Genomic DNA, 19,117 nt, shown 5'->3' with positions numbered 1-19,117 from the left:
AATGAACAAATACCATAAAAGCACGGATGGCAGTATCTCACACAAATGTTTTACTGCCAATTGTGAAAAATGACTATCACTCACAGACTAAAAATTCATTGTTATATTTTAATCCACTTTTAAAAGGTTGTTTCCATCTAAATATGGCCACAATGACATTTTTCTCCACATCATTCTTCCTCAATATTTCCAGGGTATCTTTCAAGAGCTTGAGGGAAAAAGTATGGGAGATAAAGACATTAACAGTTTCTGCAAAGAACCATATACGAAATATCTGTACACTTACGGAGGGAAATATAAGAGCACCTCAGAGCACAGGGGGATAACAGTACATTAAAACACTTCTTTTTAACAGTGGCAAAGCCTGCAGTTCTCAAATGTCAGCGTGCACCAGAGTCCCCTGGAGGGCTTGTAAGAGGCGACCAGGCCCCACCCTCAGAGCTGCTGGCGGGACAAGAGCATACTGATGCTGTTGGTGGGGACCCTAGCACCCCCGCTCTAAGCATCTCCCCTTCTCTTCCCACTTGTCGACCTTGCCAAGACTGCTTTCCGTGGAGAACATCTTCAGGATCTGCTCCATTCTTCAATACTGGGTGGGAAGGTTTTTTATTCTCCAAATTTGGCAGTTTTACCAAGTGCTGATTATGTCTATTTGCCGTGGCAGGAAAATTTCTCCTTTTGGCCATAAGTTTGTTTTGCTGGGCTTGTTAAAAACCTTATAATGTGTACTCCTCAGTAACATTATTCACTTGCTTTGTTTCTTTTTCATGTTGCTGTTTCCAGGCACTTGATGTTCATCAGTTTTGTGGTCTTATTGTGGGTGAAAGCATCTTTGGGCCACTCGTGTTTACTAGTAGCTAACAGCAGAACCCACGGATTTCCTCACCTTTTCCCTCTGTACCCATGTGTAGGAACCCATCCTGACTGCTGTCATCATCAATGACTCCACTGACTGTCACGACGGGAGTGGGAAATAAGGCAGTACTGTCAGGTAAAATGGGCAGCTCAAGCATTAACAAAGGAAGCAGCTGATGGCAGGAGCAGACTGTTTCTACCGGGGCCAGCCCGGTGGCCTAGTGGTTAAGTTTTCATGCTCCACTTCGGCAGCCTGGGGTTTGCCAGTTTGGATCCTGGGTGCAGAGCTGCACACCACTCATCAAGCCATGCTGTGCTGGCATCCCACATACGAAACAGAGGAAGACTGGCACAGATGTTAGCTCAGCGACAATCTTCCTCAAGCAAAAACAGGGAGATTGACAACAAATGTTAGCTCAGGGCCAATCTTCCTCACCAAAAAAACCCAAAAAACAAAAAGGAGCAGATTGTTTCCACCATCCTTCCCACCAACCCACAAACCATGACACATCGTGTAAGCCATGCCCCAAACTAGACTGCACCCACAGCTGCTAGAAAAAGCCACTCTGTTCTCATCTCAACTCAGATAAAGTTCGCCAGACATACACAACACTGAATACGGCATCTAATGCTGAGACTCTTTTACATAGCCTTCTCCCCAGGAAACAAAAAGTGCATGGCTCTGAACCATGGCAATGAACCCAAAATAAAGCGAAGACTTGAAATGAATCACGCATCACCAGAGCCTTCGCCTGGAGCCAAAGCGGAGAAGCCATCACATCAGCAATGACAGTGGCCTCCCTCCTTCCTCATGACACTCTACAATTTGTTCAACTCTAAAGTGACTTCTGGGAGAACTCTGCTCCTTTACTTTGCAGCCTCAGCATTTGCCATGCTGTGGTCTAGATTGTGTTTCTGATTCCAAAATGCAAAGACAGATCAAATTCATCTATTTGGGATTCATAAATAGTTTAAGTACCTGGCCTAGGCGCTGAGCTCGACTTAGCAAAGGATGCCATAAACATCAGAGATTAAGAAACTAATTCAGCTTCTGGTCACTTTGTTGCCCAAATGGCCTTGTTTGCAGCCTGTTTCAAAGCCCAGAGAAACAATGTTTTACGGAATTTTCAATTACATTTGATTTCTAAAGAATTCAAGACTAAATGTGTCCTATTTATCAAGCACATATCACTCAGTAAAGATCATACTCTCCGTCTCCCAAACTTGGCACTATGGAAAGAGCTACTGACTTCCCATGCTGAACAGTTCTTAACAAGAAGCAACACAAGAGTTTTGATGCAAATGAAGTGTTCCCTTTAAAATACTGCATCTGAAAAATAATCTCAAATTCCCTTAAGCTTGTAAGCAAAACTAACTTTCATGAATGATCCGTATGCAAGTAGATAATGTCTTGACTTCTGCACACGGTGGAAAATACACAAGATTAGGATTCAGCCAGGAAGACTGTGCAGCCAGCTGGGAAAAATCAGAACCCTGAAATAAGTGAGAACTGTGGAACTCAGCTTCAGTTATTATTTTTGCACAGATCAAACAGTGAGCTCAATGATTATCCTCAAAGGAAGTCTTACTATTAGAGTTTTCTCAACAGACTATAGAACCTGATTTTGAAATTATGTGTTCTGTTGAAAGGCAACAGATTTTTAATTTATGACATTATATACTTTGCCATATAAAAAGGAAATTTAAAATTTAGGATTCAAAATACACTCAATTCTAAGGTTATTCCTCCAGCAGAGTAAGTTGGTTAATAATTCTGTACACAAGCTCATGCAGCAGCTTAAAACAAGACGCAACACTTACAACCCGGCGTGGAAAGTAACTGTGTGCTTAACAGCTATTCTCTTAGGTACTTAATTTTCTTCCCCACTTATTACAGGAAGATAGGGCGTTTTGGGATGATCCCTGTTGAAAGTATTCAAAATATGTAGAAAAGCATGCCCAAGAAAGATGATAAATATTCATGGCATACCGTTTCAAAAATATGGGTCTGAGTGACTCGGGTCTCTCAAAGAAAAACAAGATTATAACCCAGGGCAGAGAAAGTGGAAGGCTGGGATTTTAGTCTGGGCTTGATTATGTGATTCTGGGCAAGTCACTAAACTCTGTGACTGTTCTTGTCTCTGTAAAATGGCAGCAGTCACCTACCTTTACATCACAGAGATGTTTAAAACATAAGCAAAGTTGAATACATAAACTATTTTTCATCACAGGTAGAAAGGAGAATTATTAGGCAACATGTCTTGAAGATAAGATGCTACCTGAACTGCAGAGGTCTTAACAAGCCACGAACACAGGACCAATCTCTGCATGAGCCACGGAGCTTTATGCAAAAAAATTATGTCCATGGGTTTCTCTCTTAAATCCAACAAATTATGTTAGAAACGTGTACCTCAGGACACCATGGGGACTAGGTAAGAAGGCACACAGGACAACAAAACCTGCCTTCATCACTAAAACAACTCAGTAGTGCCATTCTATATTCAACAGACATCCTATCCTCTATACGCTGGGTGCAGCCCACAGGGAAGGGAAGTGCGCTCACTGCGACATGAGATCAGGGTGGCTCCCACGGATGCAGGCTGGCTTCAGCACCACTCCTCACCCCGTAACCCCCATCTGGTCCTCCCTCCACCACATTCCTTGTTCGGGACAACTGACATGTTCTCAGTCCTGTACAAAGAGCTCTGTAAACTTGGTGGCAAGTCCCCCTTCCCAACTAGATTCACACCCACCCCACTGACCAGGAAATTCTGCAGCTCACTGAGGAGGATGGCAACTTTTAAAGGGAACACAACAGAGCAGCCCACCACGACATTCTGTGCGAGAAAAAGGGATAACTGGGCTTTGGGCAAAGCTGGCTCTGTCCTACAGGCACCTACTTACACACAGAAGATAAGCAGCCGCAGGAGTGGGAGTTCCTCTGGAACACCAACCGAGCAGTGGGCACTCAGAGAACAGCTTCTGTGTACTTCAGAGCAAAAGCGCTCAATACATACCAAAAAAAGCCCTCTGTCCACCAGGCCCCTGAATGGCGGACACTCTTGATGATTTTTAGAAAGCGTGGCTTTCCTCCAGCAGCTCTAGGCAGTCACTTATTCCCCATTTTGACAAAGTAGCATCCCACTTCAGGCTTGGCTGTATCTATAACTCTACAGGCAGCTGAGCCGTCACAGACATGCCAAGTATAAAGGCATGTCAAAAAGACATTTTCCCTCCCCAAAGTATGGCCCCAAGAAGCTATTATTCTAATAGAGTATGAACTTCTGCTGTAGTTGCTGACCTATAATACGAACAATAAAAGTCCCAGTGAGTACCTAAAGGCTCACACCGCGGCAGGAAGTATGCAGACACAGTCCACTATGTTAAGTTTGCTGTGCGCCTACACCGTCTTCTGCCTTACGCCATCTACCCAGATGTAGATGTCCTCTTTTGGCAGAATACGAACTTTGCAGATGACGCAAAGTACAGTGCAGCTGCTGGCGATCCCATGAGGCCATCTAGAAAAATGGAAGAAGTTCCCAAGGCCGGTGCTGCTGGTGTCTCTTCCGAGGCTCCAAATTGAGAACGCGGCAGATTTATCTTATTGGCACTCTGAGTGAATCAAGACCAGGCTCAAAGGCAGGCCCCACCTCCTGCAAACAATTCCACACACAGGTCTTAACTCAGTGTTTAAATCTGTCTGGAACTGGCTACAAATTTGGGATTTCCTCAAATGATATTAAAAGCTCTACAAAAAATAGGCAAAAGCAGTTACTAGTTTTTCAAGGAAAAAGACATACCTGCAAAAAAGCAACAGCTCTGTTAAACGGAGCTGTGGGTAGCTGTTGGGACAGCAATAGCAATGTAACAAATAGAACACAGGATGATTTTTTTTAAAAAAATTGCTGCCCCAATACTTTACGATTTTTAAAAAAAAAAAAACAGATTTCCAGAACATGATTTTCTAAGAGAAAGTCCACAGCTTTGTCTGAGGAGGAGTCGGTCCTGGTGGTGAGAGGACTGGGAACGCCAACTAAGATACGCGAGACCACAGAATATGAAGTCTAACATTGATTTCAACACACCCAGTCGGCTCCTGGGGGAGAAATGCTGCTCTCTAGCTGTATCCAGGGCTCTTTTCTTGTGGCATTTTAAAAAACGTAGCTGCAGCTGAGTCGGTGGCTTTCTCTGCGGCAGAGGTCCTGACCAGCCACTCAGAGTTTGGAGATTTCTGGGCCTGCGATGCTGGGGTGGCTGGCTCCACTGCATCCATATGAACTGGTAAGGTTGTTACAATAAAAGTAAGGAGGAAAAAATCAGGAGGAGACAAATTAGAATGAGAGACTCATCAGCGCAAAATTTTCTTAATCCTTTTATTTTATGTCCTATTAACCGAAGTGGTCACATAAGGTTTCTCTTTTTTCTTTACAAAAAAATAAAGGCAAGATTTAAGTAAGATAAGTATTTCTCCACTTGAGAAAATGGGTTTAACTGAACAAATAAATAAATTCAGTAGAACAAATTAACAAGGTAGTAATAATCACTTAGTAAGCAGTTATGTGCCAGGCACTGTACTGGGTAAACACTGCACACTCATGGCAATCTTATTTCTTAATGTAGGTATGGTCATCTCCATTTTCTGGATCAGAAAACTGAGGCAGAGAGAGAGAGCAGATAAATTGTTCAGGGACACAACAGAGCTGGTTAAGTAGCAGGAGAGTCAAACTCAGATACTGGACTGCAAGCCCTGTGCTCTGTCACACCCCATGCCTCCTATACGACAGCCCAGTAAGGAAAACGGCAGCACAATCACAGATTGCTTCTCAATAGGGACACTAGAGACGTTCTGGACATGGAAACACTGCTTGGGCAGGGCTGTCCCATGTATCTGAGGACACTTACCATTCTGGACCCTATTCACTGGAGGCCAAACGCACTCCCCAGTCACTGCGACAAACACTGTCCTCACTTTTCCAAATGCCCCCTCAGCAGAGCAGTACAAATCACCATCCCACCCAGCTGAAAAGGGACATGGACTAAAATAGAGCAAAACATACAAAAGTTTCGTTTTTACCCTGTCATTCAATAATTCTACTCCCAGGAATGTGACCTAGAATAGCAATTTTCAAATTGTGGGTCACAAAATCAATTTAGTGGGTCATGACCAGTACATTTTTTTCTTAATGAAAAAGAACAGAAAATATCAGAGAGCACCCAAGGGTTTACGTCAAATTTACATGTACACCTAATACATATTCAAACAAATTTCTTACTGTGAATTATCGTAAAAAACATCTTGAAAACTATTACTCTATGGCACATTTACAAGAGTTTCTTGAGGGCAGTGGATGTGGGTACATGGTTATTTGTTGTATTGTTTTTCTTTACATCTTACCTGTCTTCTACAAAGATTCTTTTATAGCCATTCAATGTTTACTTAAAAAAACATTTTCAACTTTAAAAAATAATTTAAACTTTAAAAAGGTATAGCAGGCAATAAGAATCTGCCCTATGACTCCTAAGACAAGGGCCATGCTAAAATGGAACTCCTGAACCCAATCACAGGGTTAGAATAACACTGTTTCGATCTTAAGATTCCATTCACTTATCCATACAACAAATACCTAATAAGATCATTCTACGTGTTGAGCATTATTCTAGATGCTAGGAGTACAGCAGTGAGCAAAACAGATACAAATTCCTGCCCTTGAGAATGCATCGCGAGCATCACTGGCCTGGTATTTGGAATCTGATGGAACTAATTAACAGGTTAACTGGTGGCTACCCTTTTGACTGACACTCTAAGGACTCATACGCATACGCTATCCCAGGGAGAAAAAGGTCAGAAAAGGCTTTTGGAGTGGCCAAAATAGTCAGGGCTCTGAGTAGAACATCTTATCATCCCTATGCTCCTTGACTGAAAGCCATGTGTTTATTTTTTGAAGGAATGGGATTTGCACACCAAAAGTTCTGATCTGCCATTCTAATGAAGAAAATCATCTCAAGGAAACAAAGTCTGGTCTTCATCTGAGTTTCTCATGTTTCTTATAGCTACTTAGCCTCAAATTTTGAAGAAAACGATTCATTTTTTATTTTCCAGTTACATTCTTCAGGAACATACACAGCTAGTTCCCTTCAGCATGAGGCAGAGACTTGCTGGGCATTCCCTATTCTGGTGTTTTGGACTTAGAAGCAGGTTACATGGTTACTCACTATAAGATCCAGGGATGGCTCTGTGCACCAGACACCTGCATGTTATAAAGCCATAAAGGGAAAGGGAGTGGAGATAAAAAGAGGAAAAGAAAGGTGCTACACTTTCAAGAAGGATCTACTTAACAACTCTATGAAAAGCTCCTTCTCCCTGGTCTTTGTTAATATTAGTACAAAAAGACAGGAAGGCATGCTATTCCTTTCTGCTCTTCACCTTTCTAGCCTTATTAATATCTTTAAATTCAGTCAATTTCAACACAAAACTTTCCACCACTGGGGGAGGGAAAAAGGGAAAAGATTTGTGGCTGCATGTTTAAGAAAGAAGCTGAATTCATCACAGTGACAGGGGAGAGTGTTGGCAGAGATCTGAGCTATTTATTCTTTTAGGAAAATCCTATAAAGAATGACACAAGGAAGCCTCTATCTGCAGTCTTGTTCATCACACTGGTGAAGAGTCCGATAACAGATGTATGCAGCAGCGTGATTTAGTGCCAGGAGCTGGCCCCTGATGTGTATTAATACAGCGGCAAAGCGGAACGCACCTCTCTTCATCACTCATTTCTATAAAAGAGGTGGAATCCGAGATGGCCCGATGTTAGGCAGAGCAAGCCCATTTGTTCTACTGACTGATGGCGCGGGCTCGGGCTATGTCCTTCACCTCCATGGGGCACTCAGGTTGTGGATAGAAAAAAAAGAGAATGTTCAGTGAAGCAGGCCTTAGTCAACAAGTGAGAGGAGGAGTTTGGGCTCAGCAGGGGAACATTTAATGCGCAAGTCTTGTTTAAGACTTCCCAGTACCTTTCACGACTGGAATATGGAAAAGGATTTTAAATTCTTCTCAACATTTCTTCTCTTATAAACAATTAAAAGCTAAAAGTAGAAGCTAGATATTAAAGAGAAAAAAAGAACAAAAAGATACAAGAGGGGAGAACGTGTTTTAAGGTTTCCAATCGTATAGACTGCATGAGGATCTGGGTTTTGATCTAGAGTGATAGTTTGGAACCATTCCTACTGTACGAACCCTTCTGTTCGTATAAAAGAGAACGCCTGCAGTGTCTAAGAGGGCAGTTCCAGAGGAACAGGGAACCAGTCTGATCTCGGCTCTGCAATTTAACAACCACGTAACCTCGGGGAAGTGACTTAACCTCGCTAAGCCTCAATTTTCTCATGTACAAATTGGGAATAAAAACAGCATCTACCTTATAAAGTTGTTGCGAAGATTAAGAGAAATAATGCATGCAAACTGTTCATCTCAGCGCACGGCCATGTGGAAATACCTAAAAAAATTTACTATAATCATCAGACCTGTGATTGTCCAGTATGAACCATCATCAAGCAGTCATTCCAAACAGAAGCTCAAAGGGGTCAATTTCAGAGTACGCTGAAACTAAGTAAGGGCAGGGAGGATAGCGTTCCCCACCTGTCTCACGTCTACTCTTTACTCGGCTATAAACTGCTCTGATCTATATAATGTATAGTATTTTTTGAAGAAAATAAAATAATCTGTGATATACTCAATTCCCTCAGAGTGAATTTACCATCATATCAAGAAAATAACTGTACTTCAGATAGGTCCTATAAACAGATATGATCTTTTTATCCAGAGCAATTCACCCTAAATTGTATTGAAATAACACAAGGGATTTCCTATGTCTACTAATTATATTTAACTATCTTCTCTTAACTTCAAAGAAAAATATCTATAGACATCTAATATTTTTCCTGACATAAATACATAACTACACTCTTTTTTTTCATTTAAGGATAACATACATATAGAAAAGTACATAACTCATAAACGTGCAGCTCAACAAATCTTTCACGTGCATATACTCATGTAATCCCCACATAGTTCATGCTATAGAGCATATCCAGAATCCAAGAAGATTTCTTTCTGTTCTCTGCTGGTCACTATGCCCAACCAAAGATAACCACTATTCTGGTTTCTAGCAACTAGTTTTGCCCAGAAAACTAAAGGTTTTAACTTGAAAAATTGTTTTTAATTAGAAATTTCACAACCGGTAAAATATTAGCACTTTACTGTACTGTAAACCAAATAAGAAAGTAAATAAACCCGTGTATCTCTTTGGTTACTGACTAAACTGTTACCCTGATGTGATACTCCTGAGCATGGACTTAATTTCCTGTCTGTGTCAGAACAAAACACAGATGACTCAAGATCGTCGACGGTGGAACATAGGGATTCTAACTCAAGAAAGTCGTGTCACGCAGTGACAAGCAAAGACTTCAGCATCAGAGAGAACTAGGTTTGAATTCTTAAAATGTGTGACCTTGGACAAATTATTTCTCATATTTTCAGTTTTCCCACATAAAATGGGAATATCGACCTATCTTACCACAAAGGTTAGCCGACACGGTATACAAAACACGTAATGTAGTGCCTGCACACAGGAGGTGCTCAGTAGATGATAACCACATCTAATTACCTGCATTTGCGCTAGACAGAGATGCTGCGGCCACAGGTTTCCGTTTCCTCTTGATGTCACGTGAACATGGGGGTCCCAAGTGTATGCTTGCCTGTCTGCAGATATGAGAAAGAAAAAATATTGTTTGAACTTTGTAATTCTTATTGTAAGATATTATGTTCAGTCCAGACGAAATCCTTGACCCATTACAGACATACACTAACAAAATGGGCACCGTCCTTTGCCATCAAGTGCCAATACAAGATTATTCAAAATTAATCATAACTTACTCATTATAAACAATACATACCCATTCTAAACTTTTTATCTAAATTCAGAATAGCAGGGATTCAAGATAAATTTTAATAAATATGTGTTTCATCACATGTTGATTTTTATACAATTATTTTTCATAAAAACTATAACCACAATTGTTCTAAACTCTCTAATTAAATACCTACTCCCAAGTGGTAATATATTGAAAAGTTTAATGCTGCATGAACACAGATATTTACATAGAATTTTAATAGAAAGTTTAACCCTTCTATCACTATAAATCTGGATTTTTAATAGTGTCTGTAACACGAAGTTAAATAAGTTCAGTTTCTGTGATTTTTAAAAAATATTAATTATGTGCTAGAAATACATTCCCTCATCTGAATATTCAGCTTATTTAAAAAAACAAACTCTTGCAAAGAGGCAATACCAGTAAAAAAAGAGAAAAAGAAAAACACAAAAAACAAACAGTGAGAGCTTCAAAGCTAGAAAAGCAAAAGCTTCTCTGAAAGACAATGGACTTAACACTGAAATGGCTGGTATGCTACTTTCCTTCCACACTTCCTCCCTCCTCTCACACCAGACAGATCCTACCCCTGATTCAGGACCAAGCTGAGTCGCACCTTTGCACAAAGCTTTCCTTGAACATTCAAGGCCTTATCTACATGAATCATTATTTGACTGGTGTGTATATATCTTGCTTCCCTAATGAGGTTTAATCTCCTTGAGAATAGGGACCATATTTATATTTCTTTCTTAATTTTCCAATGATTTACCAACCTCAGCAGAAGGGATAGAGCTGATCCCCACTACATATCTGTTAACTAGAACTGACAAAAAGGAATAAAAGTTCTAAAAACCAAATAGCCAAGTGTACACTTAAAAGTGGTTAAAGTGGTAAATTTTGTTATGTATACTTTACCATAATTTTTAAAAATAGCCAGGACACAACATATAAAAAGGAATATAGTAAAATCATACCAGATGAACTCTTAATTGGTAGCCCTAGGTGGGGATGGAGTCTCATGGCTTAATAGTCTTACAAGAATCTCAGTCAAATCTAAGAGAACCTAGTGAGCAAGGCAACAAGACAACTGTTGAATGGGCAAATTCTCCTATTCAGAGGGCCCCAATCTGGCAACTTCCATAGTTTAAAAGCATATACATAGGCTTGCTCTCTCTCTCTCTTTCTGTCTCTCTCTCTCTCACACACACACACACACACACACACACTCTTTTCTCCAAAGAGCAAAAGCTTAAGAGTCAATTCAATTGATAAACAAGAAAAGATAGGAATTTGACTGAAACGTAAGACATTTTTTAGAATGCAAGAACACTGCAATAGGCAGACATTTACAATATAAACCCTATGGTTTAGAAAATTCCATCCAAGTCACTTTTTATTGATCACTCTCTTCTCTATGGGAAAAGAGTTAACTTTAGTTATGTACCCCATGAATAGTTAATTCTGAAACCCCAAAGTGAAATGTAAGTATAAATGTGTAAAGCAGGGAAAATAATGCATTGTTCAAACCTTAAAGAAGTCCTGGGAATAGTCTAAAGCAGCATGCTGATTTAATAAGAAGAAACCTGGATGACAGAATGCCAAAGACAGACAGGCCTTCAGTGTAAATGCAGACGTGACAATTCCCTTTGAAGCCAAAGACACAGGCAGAAAAGACAGTGACACTACAAAATTTTCTTTCTCGTCAAAACAGAGAAATGTAGAGTTCTCGTCAAGATGGCGCTGTGAGCAGACGTTGAACTTGCCTCCTCCCACAAACACAACCAGGTTACAACAAATTTAGGAAGAATCCCCCTGGATTGAAAACTGAAAACCGGATAAAAAGAACCCCCACAACAAGGGACAGTCCTGACAAAAGCAGAAGAGGCAGTAACTCCGGCCAGAGAGGAAAAAAGCCACCTTTGGGAGCAGCGGAGCTTCTCAGCTGGCCAGGCGGGAGCCAACCTAAGGTACGCAGCCCTCCCTGGAGGAGTGAGGTCCGGAGCGGGGGCAATACTGCTATAACCATCCTTCGGACTCAGCCCAACTGAGAGAGGGGTCTTACTGTCTGGCTTTGCGGGCTATTAACTGCAGTGAGGACACCCCAGAAAAGCTATCGGCTGAAAGCCGAAAAGATCCGGGTCTTAAAGGGCCCACGCACAAACTCACTCATTGCAGAAACCTAAAATCACAGAGAGAAGGCAGACTGTCCTTTGGTGAAACGAGACTCACCTGGTGGGCTCTGGGGGCATCTTGGTGAGAGGAGGATCCTCTCCGGAGACTGAGACATTGGTGGGGGCCGTTGTTCTGAGCTGGTCCAGGTGTGCTGATACGGACACAGGTGGGGGCCATTGAGGTGCGTCCCTTGGGCTGTTAGCCCAGGGATCTGCCACACCCACTAAAGCACAGATTTAATCCAGTTCAGCCAGGGCAAGCAACCTGCCCTAGGGACTGGCCCCACCTAACAGCAAGCCCTCAGGCTACTTTTCAGCCTGCATTGACTGAATGCCTTGATCCTCTACAGGCAGGCAAAGGTGTCTGCCTCTGTGGGGCAGGGCTTGTGTGAGGACCTGGTGAACTGTGGGGGGCACTGGGGCGGGGGGGGGGGCCTCTGCAGTGTGGCCGTGGGGTACACTCCAGGGGGTTGAGAAGTGTACACGGACCAGGACTGTGCTGACAGTGTATGTGGTCCAGAGGGGGGTGAGGCTTATCAGCAGCAGAAGACTTGTGTTTCACAAATAGCCATAAAAAGGATCAGCCCCACCTTCCAAAGCCTGAAACAACTGAGTGCCTCCATGCCAAGGGCTAGCCCTACTCAGCTGCACTCCTAAGAGAACTGACATCAGCCTTGTTGGCCTCAGGCCTATCACAACTGTACGCCCCTGAGCCTAGCAACCAGCTACACTGGGTACCAACCCAATTAAGAGGACAACTGCAATAAGAGTGTGCTAATAGGCAGGACCAAGACGGCAGAGTGAGTGGTCTTCTTTGTCTCTCCCCCGTCGAATCTACAACTAATTGGACATTCAGCGATTAACAAAGGATACCCAGACAGCATCTCAAGATGCCTAAGAGTCTCGTACTACTATACATAGGAAGGTGGACAGACTTCCCCCCGGGAGGAGGTGGAAATAGGTGAAAACTCTCTGACCCCCAACCCCCGACCCCCGGACAGCCTAGTTCCTGTAGGAGGCTCTCTTCCAGTGGACTCCCCCATAGCATCGCCACACACCAAGGGCGGGAGTGTGCACTCACCAGCGGAGCGATGGTGGAAACAGGTGACAACAGCCCTACTCAAGCCCCCCGCGATTACACCTAAGCCCAGGGGGAATCCCCAGGGTCCCGCACCCACTGGCAGGGAAGCCCCACCCAGAATCCAGAACAAAGGAGAGCTCCCGGTGGGCCGATTCCCCAGCACAGCACCAGACCGCAAGCTGCTGCTGGGCCCACGGTCTCCAGCGCATGGGTCGGTGCAGGGGGCGCCCGGACTTCCCGTGGACGTGCTTGGGGACACGGTTGGAGCTCCAGCGCCCAGCTCTGCAGCCCAGGGGGAGGCTCCGGGGCCCCGCACCTCCCCAGCAGGGAAAGCCTCTGCTTGCCATTAGCAGGGAGGCTACGCCCAGAATCCAGGACAAAGGGAAGCTCCCGGCAGGCAGATTCCCTGGCACTTCACCAGACCGCCAGCTGCTGCTGGGCTCACAGTCTCCGGCGCACAGGTCGGTGCAGGGGGTGCCCGGACTTCCCATGGACGTGCTTGGGGCCTGGGTGGAGCTCCAACACCTGGCTCTGCAGCCCGGGAGGACGCTCCACGGTCGTGCACCCCCCCAGCAGGGAGGGCCTCTGCTCGCCATTGGCAGAGAGCCCCCGTCCAGCATTCGGAACACCAGGAAGCTCCCTAAAGCAGAATTCCCCACAAGGCAGCAGCTTACAAGCCACCGCCAGGCCCACGGACTCTAGCTGTGTCCCAGACGAGGCAAGGGGCTCCCAGAGATCCCACGAGAGTGGAGTGGGGCAGAGTGGAGCTCCAGTGAAATGGCTACATAGCCCAGGGGCGAACTCCAGGTTCCTACAGCAGCCTCAGTGGAAGCCTCTGCACAGCACTAGTGGAGAGGTCCCGACTGGCAATCACAAGGCGACAAGGCCCTGGGGCAAAAGTAGCACAGCTAGGTGAGCTAACGACAGACTGCAGAAGATACCCATAGCTCTGCTGGGACCTATAGTGGACAAGTGTGATCTTGTGTGCTCTGTTAGGGACAAAGTGGCGATTATAGGTGATCCTGCTCCTGGCTGCTGGGAAAGCCCACAACACCACTGCAGACCACAAGGAGGGAGCACATCTAAGTGGGCTGCAACAGTAGGCATCAGCAGCCTGAGGCCCCTTTGCGACTGCCCCCACAACCAACGAGGGACCCCACAGGACCACTGTGACTACGAGGAGGGGTCCAGGTCCAGTCAGTAACAGCTGACAGGGTTCCTGCTTGGTGCAGTCTAAACAGCTGCCCCCCCCACACACCAGTCGCAACAAGTGGAAGCAGCGACTAAACTCTATCTCTATTTGGAGGCACAAATCCACGCCATCAAGCAGTATGAAAAAATACATTAAATCTCCAGAACAGAAGGAAAATAATAAGCACCCAGAAAACAATCCCAAAGACAATGAAATCTATAACCTAAATGACAATGATTTGAAAACTGCCATTATTAAAAAACTCAACGAGTTAAAAGAGAATTCAGATAGACAACTCAATGAGTTCAGGAGCTATGTCACAAAAGAGCTTGACACTATAAAGAAGAACCAATTAGAAATACTAGAGATGAAGAACACAATGGAGGAGAGTAAGAAAAATCTGGACTCTCTGAATAGTAGGGTCGATAATACGGAGGACAGAATTAGCAATTTGGAGGATAGGAATATAGAAATGCTGCAGACAGAGAGGAGAGAGAACTAAGACTAAAAAGAAATGAAGAAACTCTCTGAGAATTATCTGACTCAATTAGGAGATGCAACATAAGGATTATAGGTATACCAGAGGGAGAAGAGAAGAAGGGGGCAGAAGGCCTGTTCAAAGAAATAATAGCTGAGAACTTTCCAAACTTGGGAAGAGAGATGGAACTTCATGCGACAGAAGCCAATAGATTTCCAAACTTTATTAATGCAAGAAGACCAACCCCAAGGCATACAGTAGTGAAACTAGCAAAAGTCAACAACAAAGAGAAAATACTAAGGGCAGCCAGGCAGAAGAAAATAACTTACAAAGGAAACCCCATAAGGCTATCAGCAGATTTCTCAGGAGAGACCTTACAGGCTAGAAGAGATTGGAATGAAATATTCAAAATGCTGAAGGACAAAAACCTGCAGCCAAGAATACTCTACCCAGAGAAAATATCCTTCAAATACGATGGAGAAATAAAAACTTTCCTAGATAAACAAAAGTTAAGGGAATTCATCACCACAAAACCTCCTCTTCAAGAAATGCTCAGGAAGAACCTCATTCCTGAAAAATCAAAAAAAGGAAAGGGGATACAAAATCCAGAACAAAGGAGATAAGCAGAAGGACAATAACACAAAGTAACAGCTCTCCATCAGGACAAAATGCAAAAGAACCAGAAAACAAGTGATAAAATGGCAACAGTAGGCCCCCACATTTCAATAATCACTCTAAACATAAATGGATTGAACTCTCCAATCAAAAGGCACAGAGTGGCAGGATGGGTCAAAGAACAAGATCCAACAATATGCTGCCTCCAGGAAACACACCTCAGCCCCAAAGACAAACACAGACTCAAAGTGAAGAGATGGAAGACAATACTACAAGCTAATAATGAACAAAAGAAAGCAGGTGTTGCCATACTTACATCAGACAAAGTAGACTTCAAAGCCAAACAGATAAAGAAAGACAAAGAGGGGCAGTATATAATGATAGAAGGGACGTTCCACCAAGATGACATAACACTTATAAATATGTACGCACCTAACACAGGAGCACCAAAATTCGTAAAGAAGCTATTAACAAAACTGAAAGGAGAGACCAACAGCAATACAATAATAGTGGGGGACCTCAACACCCCATTAACACCAATGGACAGATCATTCAGACAGAAAATCAACAAGGAAATTATAGAATTAAATGAAAAATTAGATCAGATGGACCTAATAGATATATATAGGACACTTCATCCAAAAACAGCAGGGTATACATTCTTCTCAAGCACGCATGGAACATTCTGAAGGATAGACCATATCTTGGGAAACAAAGCAAGCATCAATAAGTTCAAGACGGTTGAAATAATATCAAGCATCTTTTCTGATCATAATGCTATGAAATTAGAAATCAACTACAAGAATAAAGCTGGGAAAGGGCCAAAACTGTGGAGACTAAACAACATGCTACTGAACAAACAATGGATTATTGAAGAAATTAAAGAAGAAATCAAACATTATCTGGAGACAAATGAAAATGAAAACACACCGTACCAAATGATTTGGGACGCAGCAAAGGCAGTCCTATGAGGGAAATTCATTGCAATACAGGCTCATCTCAATAAGCAAGAAAAATGTTACATAAACAACCTCAAAAAACACCTAACAGAATTAGAAAAAGAAGAACAAACAAAGCCCAAAGTCAGTAGAAGAGGGAAATAATAAAAATTAGAGCAGAAATAAATGATACTGAATCAAAAAAGACAGCAGAAAGGATCAATGAAACAAAGAGTTGGTTCTTCGAAAAAATTAACAAAATCGACAAACCCTTAGCCAGACTCACTAAAAAAAAAGAGAGAAGTCTCAAATAAGTAAAATTAGAAACAAGAGAGGAGAAATCACAACAGATACCGAAGAAATACAAAGGATCATAAGAGAATACTATGAAAAACTATATGCCAACAAATTGAACAACCTAGAAGAAATGGATAAATTCCTAGACTCATACAACCTACCCAAACTGAATCAGGAAGAAATAGAGAATCTGAATGGACCAATCACAAGTAAAGAAATAGAAACAGTAATCAAAAACCTCCCCAAAAATAAGAGTCCAGGACCAGACGGCTTCTCTGGAGAATTCTACCAAACATTCAAAGAAGATTTAATACCTATCCTTCTCAAACTATTCCAGGAAATAGAGGAAGATGGAGCACTCCCTAATACATTCTATGAAGCCAACATCACCCTGATCCCCAAACCTGACAAGGACAACACAAAGAAGGAAAACTACAGGCCAATATCACTGATGAACATAGATGCAAAAATCCTCAACAAAATTTTGGCAAACCGAATACAGCAATATATCAAAAAGATTATACAACATGATCAAGTGGGATTTACACCAGGGACACAGGGATGGTTCAACATCCGCAAGTCAATCAACATGATTCACTACATTAACAAAATGAGAAACAAAAACCACATGATCATCTCAATAGATGCAGAGAAAGCATTCGACAAGATCCAACATCCATTTATGATAAAAACCCTCAATAAAATAGGTATAGAAGGAAAGTACCTCAACATAATAAAGGCCATATATGACAAACCCACAGCCAACATCATACTCAACGGACAAAAACTGAAACCCAGCCCTCTCAGAACAGGAACAAGACAAGGGTGCCCACTTTCACCACTCTTATTCAACATAGTACTGGAGGTTTTGGCCAGAGCAATTCGGCAGGAAAAAGAAATAAAATGAATCCAAATAGGCAACGAAGAAGTAAAACTCTCGCTGTTTGCAGACGACATGATCTTATATATAGAAAACCCCAAAGAATCCATAGAAAAACTATTAGAAACAATCAACAGCTACAGCAAAGTTGCAGGGTATAAAATCAACATACATAAATCAGTAGCATTTCTATATGCTAACAATGAACTAACAGAAAAAGATCTCAAGAACTCAATCCCATTCACGATCGCAACAAAAAGAATAAAATACCTTGGGATAAATTTAACCAAGGAAGTGAAAGATCTATACAACGAAAACTACAAGACCTTCTTGAAAGAAACTGACGACGACATAAAGAGATGGAAAGACATTCCATGCACATGGATTGGAAGAATAAACATAGTTAAAATGCCCATACTACCTAAAGAAATCTACAGATTCAACGCTATCCCAATCAGAATTCCAATGTCATTCTTTACAGAAATTGAACAAAGAATCCTAAAATTCATATGGGGCAAGAAAAGACCCCAAATTGCTAAAGCAATCCTGAGAAAGAAGAACAAAGCTGGAGGCATCACAATCTCTGACTTCAAAACATACTACAAAGCTACAGTGATCAATACAGCATGGTACTGGTACAAAAACAGATGCACAGATCAATGGAACAGAATTGAAAGCCCAGAAAAGAAACCACACACCTATGGACAGCTAATCTTTGACAAAGGAGCTGAGGGCCTACAATGGAGGAAAGAAAGTCTCTTCAACAAATGGTGCTGGGAAAACTGGACAGCTACATGCAAAAGAATGAAAATCAACCATTCTTTTTCACCATTTACTAAAATAAACTCAAAATGGATCAAAGACCTAAAGATTAGGCCTGAAACAGTAAGTCTTCTAGAAGAGAATATTGGCAGTACACTGATATCAGCTTCAAAAGAATCTTTTCGGACACCACAGCCCCTCACATGAGGGAAATAATAGAAAGAATAAACAAATGGGACTTCATCACTACAGACTTCTTCAAGGCAAGGGAAAACAGGATTGAAACAAAAAAACAGCCCACTAATTGGGAAAAAATATTCACAAGTTATTTATGCGACAAAGGGTTAATCTCCATAATATACAAAGAACTCACACAACTCAACAATAAAAAATCAAACAACCCAATTACAAAATGGGCAGGGGACATGAACAGACATTTCACCAAAGAAGATATACGGATGGCCAATAGACACATGAAAAGATGCTCATCATCACTAATCATCAGGGAAATGCAAATCAAAACTGCAAATCAAAACTACACTAAGATATCACCTTACACCTGTTAGAATGGCAAAAATATCCAAAACCAAGAGTGACAAATGTTGGAGAGGTTGTGGAGAAAAGGGAACCCTCATACACTGTTGGTGGGAATGCAAACTGGTGCAGCCACTATGGAAAACAGTATGGAGATTCCTCAAAAAGTTAAGAATAGAAATACCTTATGACCCAGCCATCCCACTACTGGGTATCTATCCTAAGAACCTGAAATCAGCAATTCCAGAAGTTCCATGCACCCCTATGTTCATCGCAGCAATATTTACAATAGCCAAGTCATGGAACCAACCTAAGTGCCCAGCAACTGATGATTGGATAAAGAAGATGTGGTGTATATATATATATATATATATATATATATATATATATATATA

General features: G+C 42.2%; 1 protein-coding gene across 4 annotated transcripts in view; it reads right to left on the bottom strand.

Annotated features, from left to right (window-relative positions):
* Positions 1 to 1,192: 1,192 nt before the first annotated feature.
* Positions 1,193 to 19,117, bottom strand: part of GPATCH2L (G-patch domain containing 2 like) — a 64,863-nt gene continuing 46,938 nt past the window's right edge. For 2 of the 4 annotated variants that reach the window (XM_046647246.1, XM_046647243.1), the window contains exons 9-10: positions 9,513 to 9,607; positions 1,193 to 5,133 (exon numbers count right to left, since the gene is read on the bottom strand). In XM_046647246.1, coding sequence (XP_046503202.1) covers positions 4,973 to 5,133; positions 9,513 to 9,607 — 256 coding nt within the window. In that variant the 3' untranslated portion in view covers positions 1,193 to 4,972. Of the gene's footprint in view, positions 5,134 to 8,264; positions 8,343 to 9,512; positions 9,608 to 19,117 lie in introns of all 4 variants that reach the window. The other 2 variants (XM_046647245.1, XM_046647247.1) reach the window with 2 other exon arrangements.

Source organism: Equus quagga, chromosome 20, assembly GCF_021613505.1.
Source record: "Equus quagga isolate Etosha38 chromosome 20, UCLA_HA_Equagga_1.0, whole genome shotgun sequence".
Classification (NCBI taxonomy): domain Eukaryota; kingdom Metazoa; phylum Chordata; class Mammalia; order Perissodactyla; family Equidae; genus Equus; species Equus quagga.
Note: the sequence above shows the minus strand (reverse complement) of the source record. Positions and strands in the feature narration are given on the sequence as shown.